At 44.4% G+C, this 27,150-nt stretch overlaps 1 protein-coding gene across 1 annotated transcript; it reads right to left on the bottom strand.

The window, feature by feature from the left end:
* Positions 1 to 448: 448 nt before the first annotated feature.
* On the bottom strand, positions 449 to 19,266 carry AGPAT2 (1-acylglycerol-3-phosphate O-acyltransferase 2). Its single transcript, XM_074294078.1, has 6 exons — positions 18,825 to 19,266; positions 7,591 to 7,724; positions 6,597 to 6,772; positions 6,170 to 6,265; positions 4,313 to 4,385; positions 449 to 2,247 (listed from the first exon to the last, which is right to left on the bottom strand). The coding sequence occupies exons 1-6, from the start codon at positions 19,004 to 19,006 to the stop codon at positions 2,075 to 2,077; spliced, it is 834 nt and encodes a 277-aa protein (XP_074150179.1). The 5' UTR covers positions 19,007 to 19,266; the 3' UTR covers positions 449 to 2,074.
* Positions 19,267 to 27,150: the final 7,884 nt, after the last annotated feature.

Here is a 27,150-nt window from a genome sequence, read left to right as displayed (position 1 = left end):
ACTTGTCCAGACCACAGAGAAGAAGTGACTCGGTCCCAAAGCCAGCCTGTGTCAGAGGCACATTTATGGAGGCTCAGTGGACAGTCAGGAAGATCTGGACAAATCTCTGCAACATGCAGATGGGGAAGCTGGGCCGGCCCCTGAACCGATCAGGGCCCTAGGAAGCTGTAAGATGCCAGGCTGTTGAGGAGGCAATACCTGAATTGGGGTACTCCTCTCATTCCCCACATACCAATGAAGTCAGAGGCCCAGCGAGTTTTTCAGTCTGGCATCACCCACCCACGACGGGCCGTCTTTCTGGGGTTCTGGGACTGGCCTCTGGTCATAAAAACCCCACCAGGAACCGCTCAAACCCACCGTTGCGCCTTGGACCCAGAGAAACGTGAAGAGCCACAGGGGCAAATCCAAACCCAAGCTTCTGTCCCCCAATAAGTGAAACTCAAAGAGCTTTTCAAATAATTGCTTTATGAAAAACAAAAATTGTGCAATTTAGATCAAGCATACATTTTTTCACAATATTAGACCTGACCAGCAGAAGCACTTTTCCAACAGAAACCCCCCAGGCAGCTGCGGATCCCACTTGTTCTCCCAGAGCTGCAAGAGCCCGGGATCTCCCCTCATCTTCCCCCACCTCAATTTCTCTGGCTCTGCCCTCCCCCCAGTAAAAGTGCTACTATAACAATCTAATAGATTTAACTTGAGATTACTTAGAGCGAGACGCTCCAACTTTCCCTCCCCAAGATAATCAAGTTGCTACTATTCTTCTCTGTAAACACTGATTACAAGAGGAAAGATGGTGAGCCCTGGAGGGCTTCTGTGAAACACAAGCAGCAGAGGAGCCCCAGAGTGCCAGCCCTTTCCCTCAGCCTGGAAGACCACCCCCAGGGGCTGCCTGGCAACCCCAGATCCCCGGAACCGTGACCTCAGTGCATCTCCCTGCACGTGTGGACCAGAACGGCAGGCTGACAGGGAAGCCGCCACTGTGGCCCCGGCAAAGGGGCGAAGGCCTGGACTTTGTTCCCTCCAGGGTGCAAGCTCGTAGTCTCTGCTATCAGAGACTCCCATCAGTTTCTCTCCTTTGGCCCGCTGACTAAAGTTAGCTTGGGAAGAGTCCCGAGCTATCCGCTGACCTCCGACCCTCGCACAGCCATCACCCTACTGGGTGTGGGAACTCCCCCCTCGTCCTGGTGCTCAGAGGGCAGCTCCGAGGCCGGGCTGCTAGTTCCAGAAGCTCCCTGGCTCAGGCCATTCTCTCACTTTTCTCCTCCATCAGTCTGTAAAGCAGCAGGGTCTCCTTATACACAAGGAGAACCTTCTGAACTCTGCTCCCTGGCTTAGGATGTAAGGATATGAGCATAAACCAGCCCCCACCCAAGGCTCCATGTCCATAGGCCAGGAACAGCGGGCAAGGATTTAAGGACTCGGCTTTACCACCTCTCGCTTAGGTTTCTGGGAATTCAAGCAGTGCCAAAGAGGGTCGCGGTCTTTGTCAGCAGCAAAGGCTGCCTGTCTATCCAGGGGGTTCTGCAGCTCCCCAGAGCAGTACCAGGACTCGAGCATTAAGAGACAGAAAGGCTCAGAGAACGAGGAAGGAGAAGGCTGGGCATTTTCATACCTGCTGTGCCAATGGGAGTCTGGGGAGTTTGTTCCTAATGCCCGAGCTGGGCACCAGTGGGCAGGGTATAACTTGAATGCCAACAAGACAGACCGTATAGCCCCCAAATACAGGTGCTTCCCCCCACTCTCCCCAAGTCATTCATTCAAACTCCAGAGAGATGGCAATCTGGTTCTCCTGTAAGGGGCACTCAGCCCAGGACCTCAGTGCTCAGCATGTGGGATAAAAGAGAGGATGGCTCAGAGACCAAGTGCAGGGAGGATTCACGGGGAGAAAGGTGTAAAATAGAAGCCACACTCACGGCTGGTAAGGACCGGAGCCCCTCGAAAGGGTGACCCAGAATGAAAGCCAAAGGGAAGCACCAGGGAGGTGGAAACCATGACATTTGGCAACAGAAAGGGGAGGTCCCTCTGTTCATCCTCTCACCCTGGGCAGACGGGCAGGGGATGGTGTCTAGGGCTACTGCACAGGCTGCGAGGTTGGGCCATTGGTCCCTTTTTCATTCAGCTTGTCAGATATTCTGAAAAACGTCTCTCTCATGAGAGAATGGCAGGTCTCTAGCAACTGGGGGATGTCATCCACCGTCATGCCTTCTGTCTTGATTGGATCCAGCACTTCTACTTTGATCTTTCCTGGAAACAAGAAGGTGAGAGAGAAATGGGTCCTGCCGTTGCTGCGGGCACTGCTGTCCAGCTGACCTAGATGCATTCTGGTGCCTCAGGGTCAGGTCCTTCCCTAACACACCGCAGGGACCCCCTGTATGCGACCAAACAGGTCCCGGGGGCTGTTCTCGTACTGGAAGCACGGCCCCCTCCTTCTAAAACCGGCACCCCAGCGCCTTCTACCTAGTTTTTGCTGGCACCACGGGAACAAAAACCTCGGAATATTGTGGCTGGGTACTAGAGTGATTCACAAAGCAGAGGCTGGCAGAGGGAGAAGTCATCCAAGGTAACGTAACTCTTACTCCTGGTACACAAATCACATGAGCACAGATGCCATGATGGAAGGGATATTTAGAGTCCCCCTAGGTAGGAGCTGTGGCAAGGCAACCCCCCCAAGGCTATTTTTGGAGCTCCCCAGAAACGGACCCGGCTTCAGGTCTGGTTTCCTCCCGTTTACCCTCGGGCCACAGAAACAAGGAAAGGGGATGCTCTGCTTTTCTGTGGCACCAGAGCCCCTTCCAGTGCTCCTGCCAGTGGCGTGGGCCCATGATTTCTCTCCACCCCCACCCCCTGAGTGTCTCCAGAAAGGACGGCAGCTGTTCTGGATATTGTACAGTTATCCCTGTCTGCCTGACCTAGCAGAGGCCAGAGCCTCCTTAGAAAATTCCTTAGTCACGCGGAATCTTCTACACCTAGGGGCCTTTGGGACACGGTCACACCCACTCATCTCCCTGCAGGTCCTGGTGCCAGACTTGAGACCCCCCCCAGTGTTCTCCTGTCATGGGAGGTCACGACAGCTAGATACCAAGTCAAGCCCAGCCCTGAGCTCCCCGGCCCAAGCTCATTAGCCCGCCTACACAGAGGAGACTGAGCCACGTGAGGAGCAGCTTACAGTCTGGTCAGACACGAAGGACAGATGCCCCTTTCCCTGGACTAGCCTTTGACCCGATCCCCAGGCAGACGGTCTACTTAAAGGTGTTAAGCCACACTAAAAGGAGTGGATGTGTGAGGCCATCCAACGCAAACATCTTCTCCCCCAAGGGTCCAATATCTCCAAGGGCTTTTTGCTTCTAGGGATCTGGACCAGGGGCTTCCTTGATTTTCCTCAGTACCCCAAGCCCAAGAAAAATAAACCTCCGTCAGTTGTTCCACATGTCACTGGTTTGAATTCTGGGCCAAGAAGGTCTTATGTTACACTTGACTAATACAAGCTCCTTACACTGGGAAAGATCAAATCTTTATTGGCTTCCTTATCTGCATTGGCCCTACTGCCACCTTCCCAAGGATGTTTTCAGATGAGTATGAAAAATGCTTTAGCTGAATGGGGCCTAAAGCACCCAAAATTCTGTTCCACTCAATTCTTGCTGTTCCTTTTAAAACACAAGGGACTCGACTTTTTTTATCTGTTGAATCCTGGTTATGGTTCACCTATTTGAAAGCTGCGGGCAGAATTAAGTAGCTAGCATAGGCTATGCAAAGTCAGGATTCCAAGCACAAGAATGCTCGCAGGAAGCTGGTGCAGAGGTACCGGTACCCTAGATATTGCCAATAGCAGATCAATACTGTGCCTCTGGTATTAGAGCTCTAAGGGAAGGCAGGTCTGACAGTCTTTTTTAATCCTTTTAGCTGTAGAGTAAACCTCTGAGCCAAGCTTCAAGAACCCAGGAGGCTCAACCAAGAAATACCATCCATAAAGAACACCAGCCTGGGAGTTTGCGAGATCTAATCCCACCCCTACTGTAACCAGCTGTGGGACCTTGGACAAGCTCAAGTCCTTCCTTTCTTGGGCCTCCACTTCCTCATCTGTAAAATGAGGGGGAACTTATTCTACTATCCCAAAAGGAATTTGGGGTTCACTCTTCTCCAAGTGAAAGACTCAGGCTGGCCTGGGCGTGTGGAAGGGCAAAAATCTTTCTATAATCACTGGGATGGGGGGGTGCAATAAAAACAAAAACAACCTTATTGATCAAGAGAAAGAGTGAGGAAAGGAAATACAAGAGAGAACCACATTCACATGTACAGTGACATGAAATACCTGATGTGAAGAGTTTCTTCTCTGGCTGGTAAAAGGAAGAGAATGACGAATACACCACAGGAATGATTGGCACCTGGGGTGAGGCAAACAAGCCACAGTGAGAATATGCCGGGCTAAACCATGGGGCTCTCCCAAACGTGGCAGGTCTCCCTCTGGCCCAGGGCCACTCCCTTGGCCCCAGGCCCAGGGGACAGCCCAATTAGAAGTCTCTCCCCCTCCTCCAGGGATAAGCCTGAGAACGCCTAAGCCAGCCACCCAGTCTGCCAAATAAAACCCAAGCACTACCCAGCCTACCCACTTCTCATCTGAGTTTTTCCTCCATCATCAGCGGAGGATGTGGAGGAGGTGGTTGAGATCATGTGATATCTATGCCATTTCTAGACCTCATGTCTGCCTGAATGTTCCTAGTGCCTTCAGAAACACCCCCTGCTTTCTACAGAAAAGCTTTTCTCACTGCAGAAGCCCCAGGGCCAACAGCTGTCAGCCAAAGGGGCTTTAAAAAAACAAAGCTAAAAAATGGAGTCTACTATTGTAAGATTCTTTTTGGAACAGCTGGGAGCCAGGGCAAGGCGAAGAGTCCTACTTAAGGAGCTTCTGGACATCAGGAACGAGGAACAGTGGAACCTGGTTCAACTTTTATCTTTACCATTTGCAGGGAAGAGCGATCGTGAAAGAGACGCTCCCATCTAATCGTACCTGCCTGCTGCTTCATATTGTACCTTTCCTCTTACTGAGAGGGCAACACCCCTCCTACTCCTTCAGCCCTAGATGCACTGGCCACTCTCACCACATATTCAATCTGTGCGCCCACTTTACTTTTGAAACACCTCGAGTATGCATCCCCCATGGCCCCTGGGACACTGTCACCAGTCAGGTGCCCCACCTCATCAACTCACATCGAGACTACTGCCCTGGCTTTCACAGAGCTGCTTGTCTCAGGTCTCTCCCCACTCTAATCATTTTCCCCAAAACACAGCTCCAACCATCTCACTCCTCTACTCAATAAACTCCCATGGCTCCCTATTGCTGCCAGAATCAAATACAAAGTCCTCTACCTAGCATTTAAAGCCCTTCCTAGAGCCAATGACACTGGTCTTCTCTCTGTTCCAGAACAAGACACTCCATCTTTCTATTCAGGATGTATTATCTGGTTACCCTTTTACCCATGCTGAAATGCACTCCCTTTTCATTTTCAGCCGCCCGGCTTCCTTAAGTCTTAACCAAAGAAAGACCTTAATCTTCTTCAGGAAGCCTTTCTCAGAGCTCTTACTAGTGTTTTCCCTTCGTTAATTATTTCCTAGTTAGATTACTGCTTGCTTACACAGTCTCCCCCCCCCCATTAAATTGTGAACTTTTTGAGGGCAGGGAATGCCTTGTCTCTTTTTGTAACCCTAGCACTTAGCAGAGTGCCTGGCACATAGTGGGCACTTTGTAAATGTTTATGCCAGGCAATCCTTCCACAATTGCTTTATTTTACAGAATAAAACTGAAGTCACTTGTCTTGAACTCCCTCTTTCTCATTTCCTGTCATTAAGATGCTTTCTGCCACTGTCTTCCTTCACTATGGCTTCCTAGTCTTACTCCTAGAGGAAGTATTGAGTGACTACTCTGACCTAACCAGGAATAAAGTTCTAGATCTGAAGGTTGTGGGTAGAGGAAGAAAAGTCAATTCCCTTTTGTCCATCGATCAAATATTTGTTAAGTACTACGTATCAGGAGCTGAGCTAGAGACTGGAGATGCAAAGACAAAAGCAATCCTGACTAGATCACCCTGCCGGTCTCATTCCTCCCCTCGCCCCTTCCCCGAAAATGGCTCTTGAAGGAAGCCTTTCCCCAACTTGTCCCCAAATGCATCACCTGGGCCTGGACAGCCAGATAAAAGGCTCCCTTCTTGAATGGCAAAAGGTCATAACTTCCATTCCGTGTTCCCTCAGGATAAATCCACACTTTCAGCTGTCAGAGAGGAGGGAAAGAAAAAAGAGGGGAAAAATTATCTCTGATATCATTCCCTGGAATCTTAGCCTTGAAACAGCCCAACACTCCTGCACAGGAATCCCCTCCACAGCATCTCTGATAAAGTCACTCCCACTCACCTTGAGCACATGTCAGAGAAAATGAGGATCTTTCTGTAATTTTTCTAAGACCACACAGCGAGTTAGCATTAGAGTCAGAACTAGATCCCAATGGTCTGAACTTCTAGGAAGACATTTCCAGGTTCCTGCCATGCCCCAGCTTCCCCTTGGAGGGGACCCCTACCGCACCTTTGACACTAAGCCAGACTCACATTCTTCTGAACCAAGATGTTTCCCACTTCCTCCATCGCTGACATGGCTGTGCTTGTCCGCTTTCTGTTGATGAAGATGACACCCCCAAGATACATGATTAGGCCCACAGGGCCCGTGTAAAGTAGCTCCCGCTTGGCGATCTGGATGCAGTTTCTTGGAAGGATCTCCATCAGACCTAAGACCAGCAAAGAGTCAGAGGGAGATAAAAGGGAAAGACCACCCCACCCTAGATGGTCCTCGGGGCAGCGAACCCATCCATGAGGGCCACCTCCAAATTAGCAGAGGCAGAGGCAGCAGAATGAATGAACAATGCTATGGAGATAATAGGAAAACACAGGAGATCTTGGGAAATGCTGAGTAATTCAGACTGGCCAGGTGCAGATTATATGGAGTAGTAAGAGAAGCCTAAAGCCTCACAGAGGGTGTACCTAGACCCTAAGGAGGCCTTTTTAAAAAAAAGAATAATTTTTTTAAATTATTATCCCCCCCCCAAGGCAATTGGGATTAAGTGACTTGCCCAGGGTCACACAGCTAAAAAGCATTAAGTGTCTGAGGCCAAATTTGAACTCAGGTCCTCCTGATTTTAGGGCTGCTGCTCTGTCCACTGCGCCCCTTAACTGCCCCCAAATGAGTAACTTAGTAACGAACTCAACAAATCTGATCAAATAAGTAAAATGAGAAGAAATCCCAAATAAAATCATCAGTGATGAAATGAAATATACAACTTAAAAATGGTTTCCCATCCCTTTCCATGATCTAAGAGCATCTTTGACCTGGAAGGCCAGGGTACCCATTACAAACCGTGTATACAAAGACTCAAGAAAACCAATCCAAATTATCATGGCTCCTTTCCAGTGAGCCAACTTCCACCCCCACCCCCCGGGCACAGGCTCCCCCCTCAAGCCAGGGGAGAAGTGAACTACACCAGTGGTTTCTAAGGCAGTCGTAAGCCTTCCCACCCCTAATCCAGAATCCAGCAGGGACCCCGCTTACCAATCATATCCAGAATGCTCTGATGATTGGAGATGATGACGCATGGCTTGTCCTCATGCAGTTTCTCTTCACCTTTCGTTTCCAACCGAAGGCCGTAAAAGTACTTAAAAATTCGGACAAATCTCTTGATGATACTATAGGGGAGAAGACAGTGACTGTGAACTGGTTAGCTCCCAGAGGCAGCTCAGCAGATAGAATACTGGGCCTGGAGTCAGGAGGACCCAAGTTCAAATCCAGCCTCAGACATCAACTTGTTGTGTGAATCTGGTCACGTCAGTTAACCAGTTTGCTTCAATTTCCTCATTTATAAAAGGGAGATAATAATAATAAAACCTACTTTGAAGGCTTGTTGTAAGGATTAAATGAGATAATAATTGTAAAGCCCTTACCACAGTGCCTGATACATCGGAAATGCCATATAAATGTTAGCTATCATTATTAAATCCAGTCTCAGATACTTATTAGCAGGGCAACCCTCAGCAAGTCATTTTTACCTGTCTGCCGTTTCCTCAATTATTAAATGGGGACAAGAGAAAATACTTTGGGGTTCTTATGAAGAGCAAATATTTGCAAAGTGCCTGGTATGTATTAGGGGCTTAAATAAATGCTTGTTTTCTTCTTTCTTTCCCTATTTGAGCATCAGCAAGAATAATAGAACAGTTTTGGTAATTGCATTAGCAGAAGCAGAGAAAATAAACACAAGTTATAGGACAGAAGGAAGGGGAGAGATACAAACATACAGATGTACTGGTACTGAGATTCAGTATCCTGGAAAGGGACCTGAACTAGAAATCAGCAAGGCTGGATTCCTGTCTCAGCCCTGAGTGGCTCCAGAGTTGAGTCTCATTTCCTGGACAGTTTTTTCATCTATAAATGGGCCCAATAATGCTGGTCCTACTTATCCTGTAAGAGCTCCCATCCCTGAAGGGAATAGAAGAGATTTTATTTTCTTTACTCGACTCCCCCACAGGTGATAATTGGATCAAAGGACGCAAGGTATTTTAAAGCCTGTGACCATGCTGTTATATTCATTTTAGGAGGCAACATGCATCCCTGAATGATCCCAATATCTAGTAATTCTGGGTTCAAATTCTGGTCCTGCCACTCCTACCTTTGTGATCTTCATCAATTCAGTTCACTTCTTTTAGACTGTTTCCCTATTTGCAAAATGGGGGAGTTGGACTTAGATGGTCTTCAAGGTTTCTTGGGCAGCCGGCAGCTTGTCCCCCAGCTGGGGTCACACAGAGTCAGCCAGATATGGCCAAAATCAGTGAATAACAATTAAGGTTCCTTATCACCCTAGGCCTATGAACACATGAGACTACAGGGGGAAAAAAGGAAGATTTTTTTGTTCCTGGGAATGAAGGAGCTTAAAGTGATAAAAAGTGAGCAGGAATATGGATAGCCTAACATTAGCATCTCTCTATCAGGAAGACCAGAGTTCAAATGCTGCCTCAGATAGCTGTGTGACAATGGGCAAAAATGTGACAAAAAGGCAGCAAACTTGGGAGTTTCTCTCAGAAAGCAAATTTTCTAATCAGAGTTGTCCAAAAGTGAAAACTATCCCACCTCTTCCCCCTTACTAGACTGGATGGCCCTCGCTGGGGATGTAGGATGGAGCTAAGGCCTTGGGCTCTCAAACACCCGCGGACATGAAGACCCCCTCCAAATCCAACCTCCAGACTATCTGTCATCCTGGACAAGTCCCTAAACCCTCCTCAGTTTCCTCATTTGTAAAATGAGCTGGAGAAGCAAACAGCAAAGTGGTTCAGTATCTTGGCCAAAAAGTCCAAATGCAGTCATGAAGAGCTGCCGTTTCTGAAAGGAATGAACAACGATAATGTGTGCTGAGTCTTTAGATTAGAATCTGAACTTTGTGAAAAATGGATTTGGTTTCCACAGTATAAAAACTAAGTTGGAGAAATGAAACTTAAATTAGAAAACTGAAACCCAGTAGTGGATGGAGGGGAGGGGTTATCACCAGGCCCAAATGTAAGAATGTAAGCTCCTTAGGGGCAGGGCCTGGGTGTTGTAAGGGAGTAGTAACCAGATTTGAAAATCTTTTCTTTGCCCCAATCTTCCCCTTATAGAATGGAAGTTCCTAGGGGACAGGGACAGGATTGAGTGGAAAACATTCTTATTAGGTATTTGCTAACCTCAGGCTTTCTTATCTGATTTTTTTTTTTAAAGAAACCCCAGCCAAAAGGGAAAGAAGCCAGGGTGGGGAGGAAAGCTCCGGTTGGGGAATAAAATGGGAACGCCCTTTGCCCATGTGAGTCTGTGTCTATCTCTTGCCTGTCTCTCTCACACCATGCTTTGTGTGTCAGAAACTGTATCCTTTCTCATCAGAAAGAAATAAACTTTTTTCCAACACTCATATGCGGACTTCTGATCATTTTAGTGGTCCCTCTGTCCCATCCACCTTGACTCTAAGGACAGATGTAGCAATGAGAAAGCATGGCCCTTCCAAAAGGGAAGGAGTTTATTGCACGGCTTACAGTCTAGCTCTGCTTCAGGCTCAGCCCTTATATTAGGTGAGGGACTTTAACATATATATTAACATCTGAACTTCCCTGTTCTTCAATCTACTCCATCCCCATGACCTATCTATTTCTCTACTCCATCTCCACTATCTCAGAGATAGCCATACCCTTGATATGACCACCACCCACAAAGGTTCCATTTCTATATTCATGAATGCAAAATCTGTTCATAATCTTTTATTACTGCATTTTTTTGTCTTATGACCCTTAATAATCCTGTCATCCTCACCATAACCTCCAATCCCTCAGAATTCCTTCCCAAGGAACTCTTTTTTTTTTTTTTTTTTTTTACTGTCAACTCTGTAATATTCTCAACACTCCAATGACATCACAGATCATGCCTTATGAAACCCCAACTCTTTAAATACCCATAATCTGCTGTTCGATTAACCTGCAGCTGAAATCTTACTACTTGGATTAACCTCAAATTTACATACTCCCAATTGGGCAAGGCAATTACAACAAGGCAAACCTTTCAACATCTTCCCACTTTTAGTATTGGCAAGTTCCTCAAGTGCCTGGAGATCATCATGCTGAGTTTGAGATGTTTATCATGGAGATGTCACTGTTCATTCCTTTCAGTGATGTCAGCTCTTCATGACTGCATTTGGTCTTTTTGGTCTCAAGTGCTCCAATGGTGTCCCTTCCTCCCTTGCACTCAGCTTAAGACTTTGCTTCATGAAAATAATGGAGGCCATCTGATAGGAGTCCTTTCTAGTTACCTCTTCAACTCACAGGCAATAAATAGCCTCACCTTTCCTCTTCCCTTTCTTACGAAAGTGATCCTTCTTACCAAGGTAACACCATCCAGGTGAACTCTTGATCCCGTCTCATCCTCTCTTCTCTTGCCAACTGCCTCCTTTATCATCCCCACCCTCCTCTCACTAACCTCTCTTCCTATCTCCTGACTCCTTCCCTACTGCCTTTAAACATAACCCAAGTCTTCTCTATCCTTAAACACCTCTCTCAACCCAATCAGCCCTGCAAGTTCCTACTGGTCCCTCTCTCCACTGAGATCTATTTTTCATTAGCCCTAACTCCTTTCCTGACTGACTTTCAATCTCACATCACTAATGTATATGTGTGTGTGTATATATCTCCCCAAAAGTATCTCAAACTCAGTCTGTCCCAAATATAACTCATTCTTTTGTCCCAAACCTTCCTTACCTTCAATGTCTATGCTGCAATGAAGAGATTACCATCCTCTCAGTCACCCTAGTTTTAAGCCTTGCCTTCTCACTTACCTAACCTGTTGCTATGTCTTGTCGCTTCTATCTTCTCCAATACCTTTCCTGTATATTCTAGTCTTTATTCCCATAACTACTACCTCAGTACAAGCCCTTATCACCTTCCCACATTGACTATTTCAATACTCTTCTGGTGAGTTTCCCTGCTTCAAATCTCTTCCCACTCCATCACTCCCATCAGCACAGGTCTAAGCACATCACTCCCTGACCTGATGAACTCCAGTGGCTGTGACCTTCAGGATCAAAGAAAAGACACTCTCTGACATTTAAAACCCTTTACCAACTGACCCCTTTCTGTCTTTCAGTTACCTTAAATTTTATAATTCCCCATCCAGTGGCCTTCTTCATATTCTCCAGGCCTTTTCCCTACCTGCTAAAATGAAATCTTATGGACTCAAACAGTTCTCCTGTCTCCATAGTGCCACACTGGATCCAAATTAGCTTCCTTCCTCTAGAACTACCTTGGAATAGGTTTAAGATCAACCGTAACAATGACCCTTGTTTTTTTAGTCAGACAAACCACTAAGTGACTGTTTTTCCCCCCAGCTTAGAAAGGCAGCACAAAAATTTTCCCTATTAAACCTTAGTACATTCAAAATTCTGGACCGTGCCTAGGCACTGCATAGAAATCAGAGGAGCCCCAGCAAAATGGGAATCTGGGAAGAAGAAAACTGTTCTACCAGCCCCTTATCCAAAAAAATACAAACAAACAAAAAAATCTTTCCATTTGGCTCACTTTCTAGATGGACCATGGATATCATCTTCCAGGGATACAACATAACGCTATCACCTTGTACCATGATCCCCTCTGTTCAGTAGGGGAAAGGTAATCTATTTCATCATAGGTTTGTAAGCAATCTTCCAGTTTGAACTTCTCTAACTCCCTTTTACTGGATACGAGGGCAACCAATGGTTTTGTCATTATACTGCACCATAGCTCTGGGGGTAGAAGAACTGATGGCCATCTAATCCAACCCTTTTTGAGGCCCAGAGAGACTGCCCCCACATAGTACAGATAAATATCAGAAATCTTTTTTCCTGTACCATTATAGATATCTTGGGCACAATCTTACTATCACTCCTGAAGTAGTGATTTTTTCCTAAATATCTTGAAAATAATATACAGAAAGTCCAGACAGAGCTGGAAAGCACCTCAGAGACCATCTAACTCTTCATTTACAGAGGAAGAATCTGAGAAATAAAGAGGAAGTTAAGCAGCTTGCCTTTGTTTCCCTGTCCTTCCTTCAAGACATAATTCCCATCCCTCCTTCTACAACAAGCTCTTTCTAGTCTACCCATCCCAGCTACTTATGCCTTTTAAATTATCTGTATAAATCTTATGTGTATGTATATTTACATGGTGCCTCATCCATTAAAATATATACTACTTGAAGGAAAAAAAATATGGTTTTTTTGGCCTTTTCCTTATATCCTCACCACTTAGCATTGTGTTTAGGACACACAGTGTTTAATAAATGCTTGTAGACCATCCTTTAGCTAAAGAACTTGAGTGCTATTTAAAGAGCAAGCCCTGAAATTAAGAGAAGAAATTTTAATGGAATTAGGGAAGAAGAGAAAAGACCAAGCACTAATTTGGAAGGGGGCATGTAGACTAGGGGAAAGGTATTAAAAATAAGGCGTTTTAGAAAAAGAGAAATCTTCCCTTAACCAAGTTGCTCAGATCTGGCTCTGTGAAGATAATTCAGCTCTCTCTGAGGCTGTGTTTGTAGAAATAGGAAAGACCCAAATTAAGAAAAACTAGGGAAAAAGGCCTCCTCTTTGGAAGATGTATTTTTTATTTGGACATCAGCCTAGAAAATGACTTCTAACCAGTGCATGCTCTAGGTTTCCAGCTTGGATAGAGCTTAAACAAGGACAGAGATCAAATCTTGCAAAAGTGTACTTATTGATCAAAAGAGAGAAAGGGCTAATGGAACTAGAGGAGAGAATATGGATGGTTCTGTGTTGAATTATCCCTGTTCAGTACCAGAATAAATTCGGGATCAGGCTGCAACAGAGCCTCATTAAGTCATAATATTCTCCTTAATTGGAAGGAAAGGATCAATGTTTCCTCTGTGACTTCAAATTCTTAGCAAGGATTGTGTAAAAGCAGTTATTCAAGAAATGTATCAGTTGACTAGGTCAGTCACAGGCAAAATAAATGGTCCAGCCAGTATAAATTAATCCTAAAAGTATGCTTTTGCTCAACCTAATTTGAGTTAGACTAACACCTCTGTAAGAAGACTGAATTTTGGAGGGAGTTGTAAAGCAAAGGAGCCTAGGGGGAGAAAAATTTCTTCCTTTAATGATAGACCAGACCAAGAGAAAGGAATGTAAGAGATATTTTCTTTTGGGACAACTGGGCATTCCTCATTAAAGAATCCTTCCCTTCCAAATGTATCCCTAAGTTTCACAAAGATATGGTTGAAAAGCTTCTCTGGGCCACATCTGGAGTAGTATAAAAGAATTCTGCATTTGGATAATAAGCCTGAGTTCTCAAATCCCATATCTGACGACTATGGAGGTAAATTACAATCACTTTGAGGCTGCTTCCTCATTTTAAGATAGGGAGCATACCAGGATCCAGTAGTCCCTCACACAGGGACAGAGATCAACAGCAAATGCAAATTCCCTTGAAAGAAAGCATTCACAAAGAGACAGTCAAATGTGGTACAGGTAAAGAGAAGCAAAGGAGGGGGAGGAGAGAATGACTTAGGAAGGGTTAAATTTCCCACTGTAGTGGGCATTCAGTCAAGCCCCATAAAGGAATACTTCGGTCTAAGTGCTTCTCTTTGGGCTTCAGTCCCTACAATGGAACAACTCCTATTCCTCTCGATACCCTCAAGGCCATAAAGCCCAGAGACTAGGGCCTCAATAGACCACATACCCTCCCTTCTATTGCCCAAAGGATTAGCTCCCCATAAAATCCCTAGTCTTTCGAGGCAGTAAAAGACAAAGCAAGGATCAATGACTTTGAGACAGTCTGACCTAAAGTAGGCCCTTAGCTGAAACTAGTTGATTAGTATAACCCAGGGAGGTTCCACTTTAAAGGAAGTAGGTAGCAAATGATTGAATGAGATTTTGTACCACACATGATCTTTCCATGTCAACCAGCTAGAAGACCTGAAAATCCCACCATTAAGTATATTCCTTAACCCTCAACCTCCATTAGTCTAGTCTATCTACCAGAGAAATAACCTAATACAGAGCTTGACCTGCACATTTTGTTTTGTTTTGGGAGAGAGGGAAAGAAAAAGAAATGTGAAAATGCACGGAGAAAGTCTGGGACTAAAGTATTGCCTGAATAGGATATTGTGTAATTGGGGGAGGGGGAACTGTTAGTAAGACTAGGAGTACACATGGGCTCCAGAAACCTTTAAAGGAGAGGGATGCCTTCATTAGTCAGTGAAGACAAATCTCAGTCTTGTCCAAGACCCATAGTGAGGGGGAAGAGGGGTGGGGAATGAAGAGGGATGCTGCAAGGCAAATTATATAAACTGCCCAGCCTTTCTCCTAGTCCCTTTAGTCCAGGCCAGAGGAGGCAGGAAGCCTTGGGGGATTGTTTAAAGGGTACAATAAACTTCTTTCAAGTGTGCTGTATTATCACCTCAGAAAAGGCTAGGAAGAAAAATATAGAAATTTTCAAGTGAAAGCTGAGCCCATTAACAAGACTTGGAAATGGCAAATACTGATTTACCTGAAGTTTCTCTCCCAGAATCCCCAATATTCAATACTTAGCTCAAGAATCATCCCCAAGAATAGGCCTTTTTGGAATACCTCTCTCTCCCATAACGGCTCTCCACACAACCCCGGAAATTATCTTGGGAGACATTTTGCATTAGCTTATTTGTATTCATGCTGGCCCCCTCAAAAGATCCCCGAGGGCAGGAACAGTTAAATTATTTTGACTACGTAGGAGCCCAGTATAAAGCCATACAAATAATAGATATTTGAATTTTAAATAAAGAATTGAATAGAATTACCCCAAGTGCAAAAGTGTGGCCATATCCTGAAATACCCTGGGCCTCCCAAAGCCATAACTTTCCCCACCCCTTTCCCCACTATACAGATCACAGGTCAATGCTTAAGAAAACAGTTTCAAATTCCAGTGTGCCCTTCTCCCCCCCCCCCCAAATCAAACAGAATAAGGGAAAGCTTAAACCATTTGGTTAAGAGATAACTTAAATTCAATCTACTTTTGGTATCATTCACGTTGAGCAACAGTCATCCTTGCAATGGACTTGACTGGTACCAACTAGGCCAGACTTATCCCAGGCTTACCAGACTATAAGGAGGGATACTTGTTCAATTTCAGTTATTTAAAAAGAGAAAAGCATTTGGTTCTGCTTGTTAAATGGCATTAACAGGGATTTGCACACAGTCTAGTTGACATTTATTAAGCACTTATTTATGAAGCTAGGTGGTATAATGGATAGAGCCCTGGGCCCAGAGTCAAAAAAATGTTCAAGTTCAAATGTAGCCCCATCTTATATCTAACTAATGTCTGCCTCAATTTCCTTAGCTATAAAATGGGGATAATAGCTCCTCTCTCAAAAGATCGTTGTGAGATCAAATGAGATATTTGTAAAGCACTTACTTAGCTACGGCGCCTGGCACTATTATGTGATTAATAAACACATATTCTTCCCAATCCCCAATCATAGGCTTGACACTGTGTTAAATACTGGGGATTTTTAAAATAAAAGGACAAAAGATAGTACTAACTAAAAGTTAGTACTTACCAAATGTTTGCTGAGCTATTTGCCCTCTGAACAGCCAATAACATTGGTGCAACAGTCTGTCAGAGCCAAAAGGGCCTGGGTCCAATACAGGGCTGGCCCTATCTGTCCTGGTGAAATGGGAACCCTTTTCACTCAATTACTCGAGAATATCTTTCAGAACAGAAGCTCTACAGAGGATGCCTAAGGCAGAATCTGTCTCCCAACAGCATTCCTTTTTTTTCCTTCGGCGCTCTGGAGGGGGGTCACAAGATCTATTCCCACAGGGCTGCTGAGTGGAAGTGTGAATGCTTACACTCACTGAAACCTTCAGGACTCAGGACAAAAAGATCCTAGCTAAACTTAAACAGTCAAGTATAGTTGGGGGGAAAAAAAAAAATCACTGAGGATCAGGAGGCCAGCTCGTCCACTCACTGCAGGTGACCACGTAGTCCCTCTCCCTCTCTCTCTAGTCCTCCGTACGGTTTCCCCATCTATGTGGCAGTGAAAACAATTTTCATATCTATGTCCGACCAGCTGAAAACAACATGAAAAACAACGTAAGCTGTTCTTTACTGGAACTCTGGCTAAAGTTATAATCCATGAGGTGAAGTGAGGTGACAGAGGGTTAGATTTTGGGTTCTAGTAGCTTTTACTTCTTGACTCTAGATAACCTCTAAAATCCCTTCAATGATCTATCTGACTAAAGTCAAATTGCTTCACCCTCTTGGGCTGAGGTATACAAAGAAATGTTTAACTGGTTCCCTGAAGAGAAAAAAAGAGTCCAAGAAACTTATTTTGTATTAGACTTTTCCCCATCACTTTCTTAAGTCTATATCAGAAGGGACCAACTACTGCCCTAAAAACATCAAAAACAAAAACCTGTCAGAAGCAGATTAAAGTGAAACTGGGAAATGTTTAACAAAGTAATTAAAAGTGTAATAAAACAAAGATGTTAGTTTGTGGTTTTCTGTTTCTATTTGACTTCTACATCATTTGCCTATACAATAAAACATATCAAGCCCACATTTGTAGCATTTGTCAATTTCTGAGGTGTAAATGGAAATGTTGACAATTGGATCCACGGGACAATTTCAGCTGTCTCTGTAAAAGAGGGAACTGGGCTGTGTATGCCTCTATATGACTGAGCAAGTTACCTAGGGCTCCTCTGGGATCAGTTTCCTCATCTGTCAAATTAGGAGGTTGGTTAATTAGATTCCAGGGTTTCGGAGGTAAAAACTCAAGATCCCACGGATACTATTTGCCCAGCCCAGCAACTGCCTCGAGTCAGAAGCATACTCACCCACGCCCACCTCCCCTCGGGCAGATTGTAGAACCAAAGTCAAGGATGATTTTAAAAGGATTTAACAACTGGCTCCAGTACATCACTTTAAGGGTTTGCAAAGAGCCCAAAACCACCCCAGGAGAACAAAGAAGGAAAGATAGCAAAACAAACACTAAGACTTTTTTTTTTTTAAGCCAAAGAGACAACAAGAAAGAATTTCCATTAAAAAAAAAAAAGGGCACCACACTCTCCAGTCTCTTTCAGAAGCCTCGGCTCCACCTAGCCTGCAGGATGAGGGCAGATCGCCCATTGGCTCTGACAAGATTTACCGATCTCAGGTGATGCCCGATTCGGGATGGGTGTGGCACCTGGGCTACGGAACAGAACCGAGCCCCCGTAAGCCAGCCTAAATCTATTCCGAAAAACCCTAGCAGGAGGATAATTGCAGTCCCACTCCCTTCACTGAACTTGGAAGCTACCAAGTTTCCCTAGACCCCCCCCCTCCCCGATGATGTACTCTGTAAAATGCTTCATGAACATCGAATACAGAAATTGACAAGCCTTCCCACAGGTGGGGGGAGGGGGAGTTGGGGATGGTGAATGACGCCCATTGCTTCATCCCAACCCAATTCCCAGGAAAAAGGGAGGAGAAACAAGACTACTCCAGGTTCCTGACCACAATTAGGAGCCTTCTCCTAAGCTGTGTCATAGAACTAGCTTTGTGCTTAGTTTTCTTTCTCAGCACTCAAGGTCTGCTCTTAGGAGCTTTAGTGATCCCGCGCAACTGACTCATTTCAAGCATAACTTCCATTGAGGGATCCCCCGTCTCCTCCTCGGTGAAAAGAAAGGCGGCTCCCCTGCAATTTCTAACGCCTATACCCGGGCCGGGAAGCTGCCCCCCAGGCTCCGGCTCTAAGGGCCCAGGTAGTCCATGCTCATTTCTAGTTCCCAGGGGCACCCTGCTCTCCACTTTCTCTAGTTGGGCTGCGGGAGGAAGCTCTCCCTTCCCTCCCCACGCTCCCCCGCCTCCGGCCCCCAGAGCGTGCGGGACAGGGGGAAGAGGGAAGCTATCTGAAGGTCCTACAGGAGGCGGCCCGGAGGGGAGCGGGGCATTATGACGCCGCTCTCTCCCGACCCCTCCCGAACGGGGAACCACAGAGTGAAGGGGAAAGTTTGCAGTCGGCAAGAGAAGGAAGCGGGCTCGGGATTCGGCGTGGTTCCCTCCCAGCTCCCAAGTTGTTCAGGCGAGGAGTTGCCAGGAAGCCGGGGCAGGCGGAGCAGGAAGAAGGGAAAGGGAAAATAGAAAGTTAGAAAAGCGGAAGGAGTCGCCTGGGAAGCTGCTGCCCGGGTGCGCCCGCCGCGGCGCGACTCCCGGACCCCCGACCCCCACGCAGCCCGGCGCCCGGACCCCGACCCCCGCGCAGCCCGGCGCCCCGCTTGCCTCATGTTGCGCACGGTGCGGCCCCCATGGCGCAGGAAACAGACCACGGAGGCCACCACGGAGGCCACCACGCATAGCACGCAGTAGAAGCAGATCTTGAAATAGAAGTTGGTAGTTCGGAACAGTAGGAGCAGCGGCAGCAGCAGCAGCAGCAACAGAACCCACGGGTCCAGGCAGGTCATCCTGGCTTCGGCTCCGGGCCGGCCCGACGGGCTGAAGCGCTCCAGAAAACGCGCGCGCGGCTGGAGCGCCGGGGAGCCAGGTGTGCCGGCCTGGGGGCGTCGGCGGGGGCCCCCCCTTCTCCCCGCTCTCCAGGGGGAGCGCCCCGCGCGCTACAGCCCGGGCCGGGGATGTTCCGGATCTTCTGCCCCCACCCCCGACGGCCGGCCCGGCTCTGCTCTTCTTAGGTGCTGCCGCGCGGCTACCCCTCCCCCCACCCCCCTCCGCTCCCCTTATTGCATGGGAGGAGGGGCAGGGAGGGGCGGGCGCAGGCGGCCCCTGGGGTGGAGAGAGGGAGCGGGCGAAAGAATAGGCAAGGTGCAGCCTAGCGCCCCGCCCAGCCCTCCCCACCCCCAAGCACCACCCCGCTCCTCCGCGCCCCGCCACCCAGCTCGGCCTCTTCGGCCCTCCGCTGACCTAGGCTGGTCTTCCTTCCTTCCATGTGTTCCTTGCCGGTCATAACGTATTCCCTTTCTCTAACTCTGGCTTCTCCCACCTACTCTCCCCGCTGTCCACTGACTCCTTCCACCCGCTGTGCAAGCGGCCAGTGCCCTCCCGTCCCGAGAGCTCGGACGTGCATTCTCTCTTCTCCTCCCGGCACTCTCTACTCTTGCCACAACTGCTAAAAGCCCCCTGCCCCTCGGAGGTGAAAATGAACACCTGGGCGACGCTGCTCTTCCGCAGCAGGCCTGGGGGGGGGGGGGGAGTGGAAGTGTTTAGAAAATAAAAGGTGGTAAAATGACCAGTTACAAAAACAACAAAAGCCGAAGCTAAAAGAAACTCTGGACGGTATTCCTTTGGCTTTCTCCACACTTAAAAGAATAGTCCAGTTGCGAGGGAGAAGGTGGGATGTGGGGTGTAACGTTACTTATGGGAAATTTGAATTTCATTTGCTTATTCTAGTGCTACTGTTGCTCTTCACTTTGTCCCAGGAATCAATTCTGTGCTGCTTGTGCGGGTCTGCTGGAGAAATTGATTTAAAGTTAGTAACTGACCTGACCCTTGGATGCGTTAACCCCCTTAAGCTAGTCTAGTCTGTCCTTGGGGTGAGGAGTGGAAAATGTTCTGGGTGATGGTTTGCCACTAAAAGCACTTTTTAAAATAAATGGTATCATAGTTATCCTGCCCTCGCCCTGTAATACTCTTCTCTAAATGCAATGTTCTCTGTTGGGGTTTTTTTGGGGTCTCTGGGGCAGCCTTAGTTTCAGTAATCACCACAAGTGCAGCCAGGTGTTAAAGTCCAAATTCTTTATTGTCTCTTTCAAAGTCTTGTCTCTTTTCTTGGAGCTTTGGCTAGCTTTCTTGGAGGCCTTCTGGAGGCTTGGTTCCGAGACCTTGAGCTTCCGCCTGCCTTCTCTGGCTTCTGAATCGCCCAGACTGAATCTGAGAGCTTCCTGCTCATATGCTCCACACTGAGTATAAACCAATCATTATATCACTAGGAAACCATTATTTGTTGCAGGATTAAATCAATGCTAAACTAGATTTAACCATTGTCTCCTCAATTCTACTTAGTACCTTATTTCAAGTTCTGGCCCATAATATCTCCTTGTAGGGTCAGATCAATCATACTGAACCATAATTAGATAATTATTGTCCCTATCAATTCCACTGACTTAGCACCTTGTTTCAAATTCTGGCCCATAACCCCTCCCCCCCAATGATTAGTAACTCTCAAACTTCCTTGTAATTCATTTACTATTTTGCAATAATTTGTGTTAACTTTAAGTAGATTTGGTCTATATGTTTTTATATGCATGTCTTTCCCTAATAGACTAAACTTGAGGCTAGGAATTATTTCATTCTTCTCTAGAGCATAGTGAAATGCCTGAAGTTCCCTGGAGGTTTGCTGATTGATTGGGAAAGTCTTTCCTAATCATAGATTTAATGCTGGAGAGGACCTCACAGTAAAAATGGTCTTTATTGTACAATTGAAGAAATTGGAGCCAGACTTCATGTAGTAAGTAAATATGGGGCAAAGATTTAAGTCAGTCTAGCTCACTTCAGGGTAGCTAGATGGGCACGTGGATACAGCTCTAAGGGTGTGGAGTCAAAATACCCAGTTCAAATCTGCCCTCAGACACTTAAAAGTGTGTTACCTTAACCCTGTTTGCCTCAGCTTCCTCAGCTGTAAAATGAACTAGAGTAGAAAAGACAAACCACTCCAGTGTCTTTGTCAAAAAAAACCCCAGATATGATCATGAAGTCCCACATGACCAAACAACAAAACCTCACTCTAAATTCAGTTATCTCCACTCTACTCTATTACTGAGATGGGTAGGGGTGTCTCTTCTCAGAAAAGGTTCTGGGTTCATAAAAAGCCTGGACTCATTTTGGGGTGGCTTTAACCACAAGGTGCTTCCTTCCATTCTTCTTTCCCACTTTTTCTTTCTATATTTAGATCCCATATATATTCAAAATTAATAAAATAAACTTCCTTCCATTCTTCCTTCTTTCCCACTTTTTCTGCATTCAATCCTTTATATATTAAAAAAATAATGAAATATATTTAACAACATTTATCAAAATGTTCCTAGTATTACTAATATAATCTAGTATTACTATTCAATGAATCATAGGTATTCACTGAACATCTTCATAGGGAAGGGAAATAATATATAATGCTCTTTTCCCTAAAGAGATTATATGCTGAATGGAAAAGATTATTTCACATGAGACAACAAGGAACAGTACAAGATACTATGTAAATGACCTCTGGTGTCCCTTCCAGCTCTAAATCTATAATATTGGGTTTGGGAGACCAATAAAATATAAGCCCAGTTTATCCTTGGGACAAAGAGATAAAATACTAATGGCAGAGCTTCCTAGTTAAGTACTGTATAGGTTTTACATACAACATTTTCACCACTCTGAGCAATGTTAGGTTTCTTAATCAAAACTTCACATAAGAAGCTGTCACCAAGTCTTGCATCTATACTAGCACTCTTCCTTAAGTCTGAGCCAGGCTCAAGTGGAAACAACACCTACAGTCAATAGTTCTTAACCACCTTTAATGTCATGGACTCTTCAGATAGTCTGATGAAACCTAGGGACACCTTTCTAGAATAATGATTTGTTGCCTTCATTCAAAAATTAAAGAAGTGTTAAATTTCAGTTAGTTTTTTCCATCTTAAGTTCACAGACCTCTTGAAATCTGTTCACAAATCCCAGGTTAAGAATCCCAAAACCTAGGCTATATTATAAGTGAAGGTCATATTGATGGGGTTCTAGTGGCAGTCAGAGAGTTGTGAAAATTCTCTTTTGGTTGGCACAGGTCCTTTGTGAAAGAATTCATGAACCCGAAGAGTTTTAGGTGGCAAAAGTGGCCAAAAATAATAAATGGAAGTTTATTGTTGGATGAGAAGTCAGCTTTGTAGTGACTTTATAGTGGCAAAGTCCTATTAGGAAAAATGGAGGCTGGCACTGACAAGAGAATGTCTTCTCAGCAGACAAGGTCCTGGCAGCTATACCAAGGGACAAGGCATAGTCCTGCTTTGAACATTCTAAAAAGAAGTGAGTTTAAAATTGCCCTTTAATAAGGAATCTTGAGGCTCTGCTTTCAGATTGAAAAGAGAACCAAAATCCCCAGGCCTAGATCTCCAATTGAATGGGAAATCACTTTTGAAGGCTTCTGGAATTTGGAATTTCCTGAAAAGGGTATCAGTGGGGTAATTTGCCTTAGAAAAGGCCAGCCAGGAGGATTTGCTCTCTCTCATAGAATCTCTGGAGTCTGGGATGCCAGGAATCAAAGGGGATAGAATTTCAGAGTGATAATTTTATAGATTAAAGGGAACACAATTTCATGCTCCCATCAATACCTATGTCCCTTCTCTCTCCTAAATGCTTAGACCATTAAATCAAGGCAACCTGACTTTCTCAGCCTGACTCAATAAGCCAATTCCCCCTTTCACACTGACTCAAGCCAGGGAGTGAGTGTTCTGTCTCAAAGGTCAATGGCTTGTGGTGCTGTCAGAAGGCAGAGCCCCTATTATTAAGGATAATCTGTACCCACAAACTTCTAAGATTCAGGAGCTTTTTTTTTTTTTTTTTTTTTTTTTTTTTTTTTAAACCAAGGGAAGGTGTAGAACACATGATTTCTTGCTAGAGAAGGTAATTAATGCTGAGTTGGCATATAAACCCTAAGGAACCCAGTGAATAGGCTGTTTAGGGAAAAGATACAGCTGGGGCAAGAATGAATGGGGAAGCAATCATTAGAGCAAAATCAGATCCTTACTGGATGCATGCAACCATACTGATAAGCCCCCAAACCCATACCCTATAAGAAACAAGACTGAATGTGTAGCAAATAAGTGTTCATGAAAATTAATGCTTAAGATATATCAGTGATAAGACTGAGCCAGCCTTGTGAAAAATGTGGGTACTGCTATAAATGTTAGCAAATAATTAAATAGCATGGTGTGGTCATCATGAAGTAAGGCCTAGGTTTAAATCCTGGCTCTGATGTGACCAGAGGCAAATCAGTTAACTTCCCTTGAATTTCACTCTTCTTAACTGTAAAATGGACATGATAACTTATAATACTTATAGTACTTGAGAGCTTAGATTTAGATCTAAAATACTAACAGCGTTTATACAGTGGCTGTGTGTCCGCACTGTGCCAAGCACTTTACAAGTATCTCATTTGGGAGATAGGTGCTATTATTATTCCCATTTTACAATTGAGGAAACTGAGGCAAGCAGCATCACTGTGCTACCTAGCTAGGTAAGACCCCTTAGAAGCTGTCTAGCCCGTCTCAGTTTACAGATAAAGAAACTGATGTCCAGTGAAATTAATTGAATTATTTAGAATCACTTAGGTATTTGAATGTAATTCATCCAATTTCAAATCTTAACATGCTTTTCACTTCCTCACCCTGCTTCTTACGGTATAGGGTTGTCACAAGTTTGAAATCCAATTACACTCTAAATATCAGCGGCTATTATGATTATGAGGAAGGAAAAAGAAGTCATAAGAAGATATCCAGTTTTTCCTCCTACTTGCATAAGCTGGGTGGCCTTGGAAGTAAGACCTTGCCCTGGAGGATGGTACAAGCAGACTCAGCTTTTTTGAATTAAATAATATGGATGGTGACTGTATCTAGGAGCTCAGACAGGGCTAATTTGAGTTATAAATTTGGTAATGCTACCAGTTTTTTGGTAAATGCTACTAATGAGACTTGAGTAAGTCACTTGATCTCTCTAAATTTGTTTCTTCATCTGTAAAATAGTTTGGACAAGATATCTTTTATACTTTTTCTAGTTTTAAAACTTTTAGTTTTCCAAGCTGAGGAAAAAAAAGATCCACATATTCAGGTAGTAAGGATAGCACCAAAATTTGGGAATACATGGAAGTTTTCTTTTTCTTCACTGAATAAGATAAGAAAGGAGTGAAAGTCTTTATTAGAATTCCACTCGTGATATTTCTTTAGCATTCATTTTTTCATTCAGAAATTAGCCAGAAAGTATATAAAACATAGCCGAAACTAAGTGAGTTTATATGAGAAAGTAAAATCTGCACACAGAACCAGAGACTCAAGTAGAATTCTTATGTCTAGGGCAAATTCGATTGTGGGAGAGGGGAGACAGTGATGGAGGGAACAGACCTCTCTCTTACCATGCCATGCTGAGCACAAACCTAGGATTACTGCAAAGAACACCAGGATAGCAGCAGTACAGATCCCACACAAACTCTGGTGAATCAATCTATCAATAAGCATTATTAAGTATCCACTAAGTGCCAGACTGAGAAGAGGTCCTGTTATATTCCCTTATTTGACTAGTCTTACAAGACAATATCTGTGCTAGATGCCAAGGAGTGGTAGGAATTGAAAGGAATTTTTTGTTTTTATATCCTTAGTACCCAGCAGGATGCTTGTTACATAGTAGGTCTGAGGTTTGTTTTGGTAAATCACATCCATAACACCCTGAAAGTTGCTCTCCTCCCATAGAGGTTTTGTGAGGGAAGGTGCATTGGACCCTTTCAGAAGTCTAGGATGCTGTGCTTTGTACAGTGCTAGCCTATTTTGAGTATAAAGTAAGCTAATTGAGGACCTTAGAAAGTACTTTGAGCCTTTTGTGCAGTTCATAAGCAGAGTAGGCCCTAGAGCAAGATGATTAAGAGTTCATAAACTCTATCCCTATATTGATCAAAAAGATCATAAATTTAGATGTAAAAAAAAAAAAATTACATCTTTATTTTCACTGACCTCTAGCTGAAATTTAGTATTTCTTTCAAATATTTAAAAAAAAATTTTTTTCTCTGAAAATGTGTCTGTAGGTTTTACCAGATTGACAAAGAGGTCCAGGACACAAAACGTTTAGCACTTTTGAAAAAAGCTGCTACAGCAAAACCGGGCCTCTCTATCTGTTTTCCCCCCAGAACCTCTTTCCCCTAATTTATGCTCATATCTCTGAAGAAAGGACATAAATTTATTTGTTTTCATATGGGAATGGATGCTCATGGGATCAGTTCTTAAACTTCTACTTTATAAGTATTTCATACTAGAGGCAGCTAGGTGGTGCAGTGGATAGAGCACCAGCCTTGAAATCAGGAGGACCCGAGTTCAAATCTAGTCTCAGACACTTAACACTTCCTAGCTGTGTGACCCTGGGCAAGTCACTTAACCACAGCTTCAGAAAGGAAAAAAAAAAAAAGTACTTTATACTAAGCTCTTCTGGAGGTGATACTTTTGTCCAAAGGAATGATTGTAATGATGGGAATTTCAGGCAGGCTATCAGGTAGAAGACCCTAAGGACAAAACTAAGAACAGAGGTTGGAAGTTGGAAAGACAAATTGGACTCAATGTAAGGAGAAACTTCCCAACAAGTAGAGTTCTTTGAAAGTCCAGTGGGCTGCCTCTGGAGATATTAGGGAGCTCTCTCATGTTCTTCAAGTGAAGGCTGAACTCTCGTTTGACTGTTCTAAATTGCTTCTGATGGTTTTTCTTAATTGAGATTCTGTAATTCTGTGGAAAAGAATATTTGTGTGGATCTGCAGTCCATAAAAGGTCAGGGAATATAATGTCACCGGTTTATATTTATAAATGGTGCAGAAAACTTTTTTTTTGGGGGGGGGTCTAATGTCATCAAATCTGATTCATTATTTTTTTCAATCTTGGTTTAACACTTTGTGGTTCTGTTTGGTCATTTTTTTTTCTTATTTTGATAAGATATGTACAAGGAAAAACTCCACCAGTACATACTGGCACCTCTGCCACTTTTACTTTTGGAGAATTGCTTAGAGCACTGAGAAGCAAAGTGATTTATTCAGGATCACACAGCCAGTATATGACAAAGGTAGAACATAAAACCAGATCTTTCTGACTTCCACATTTCCTCTAACTTACTTTCATATCTGGTTTAATGTTTCATAGCTAAAAAAAGATACCTTATAAAAAACACTTAAATCTAAATTGAAGGAGAACATTGTGGGCTATGCTTATTAAATTATGATGCTAATTATTCTTGCCTCATCTACCAATGTTGTATAATGGAAGTGGCCAGTGAAATCCCTTATGGGCGTGCTCTGCTTGGCAAAAATCCCCCATGGATTCTGGAGCAAGTACAAGTATTCTCTGACTGTTTCCTTTCTACTTACCTTACTATGAAGAAAAGCTTTTCACTGGGGTTCCCAGTTGGAGCTGAGCATGCATACAAAAGGCAAACAAACTTAGTGTTATTTCTTGTCCCTGCCTGACTTGCTTTAAATGAGGAATCAGTGCGTGCTATAAAGTTCTAACTGGAGAGAACACCAATAAGTGGTCCACTTCCCCCACCTGAGTTGACACAAAGCCAGAGGGATATGGCTCTTTTGTTACTATTTTTCCTGTTGTAGCTATTTTTTTCTATGCTTTAGGTAAAGGTGTATTGGGCACAAACTTTAATACATAATAGGCCAAAAACTCAAAAATTTTTTCCCTCAAGATACATCACCTACCATTTAAAAAAAAATGACTATAATTGCTTAACATAAGAATTAAGTGAGCGTGCCAGTGACAATCCATGTAGAAGACTTAGTAAAACTTAATTTTTATTCTTATTTTAAGATAAGACATTTAAAATAGAACTTCTAATATTTTCTTCCCCAATGGTCACACATACTCCACTT

The sequence above is a fragment of the Sminthopsis crassicaudata genome, chromosome 2, assembly GCF_048593235.1.
Source record: "Sminthopsis crassicaudata isolate SCR6 chromosome 2, ASM4859323v1, whole genome shotgun sequence".
Lineage (NCBI taxonomy): Eukaryota > Metazoa > Chordata > Mammalia > Dasyuromorphia > Dasyuridae > Sminthopsis > Sminthopsis crassicaudata.
Note: the sequence above shows the minus strand (reverse complement) of the source record. Positions and strands in the feature narration are given on the sequence as shown.

Bases quoted from the DNA above. Each gene is read 5' to 3' on its own strand.
- AGPAT2 (XM_074294078.1), bottom strand. From the start codon at position 19,006: ATGACCTGCCTGGACCCGTGGGTTCTGTTGCTGCTGCTGCTGCTGCCG. The intron at 6,266-6,596 runs GTGAGTCTGGCT...CCTCTCTGACAG, and splicing joins ACATCTTGGTTCAGAAGAAT to CTGAAAGTGTGGATTTATCC. The intron at 4,386-6,169 runs GTGATGCATTTG...GCCTCACCCCAG, and splicing joins ATCTGGCTGTCCAGGCCCAG to GTGCCAATCATTCCTGTGGT.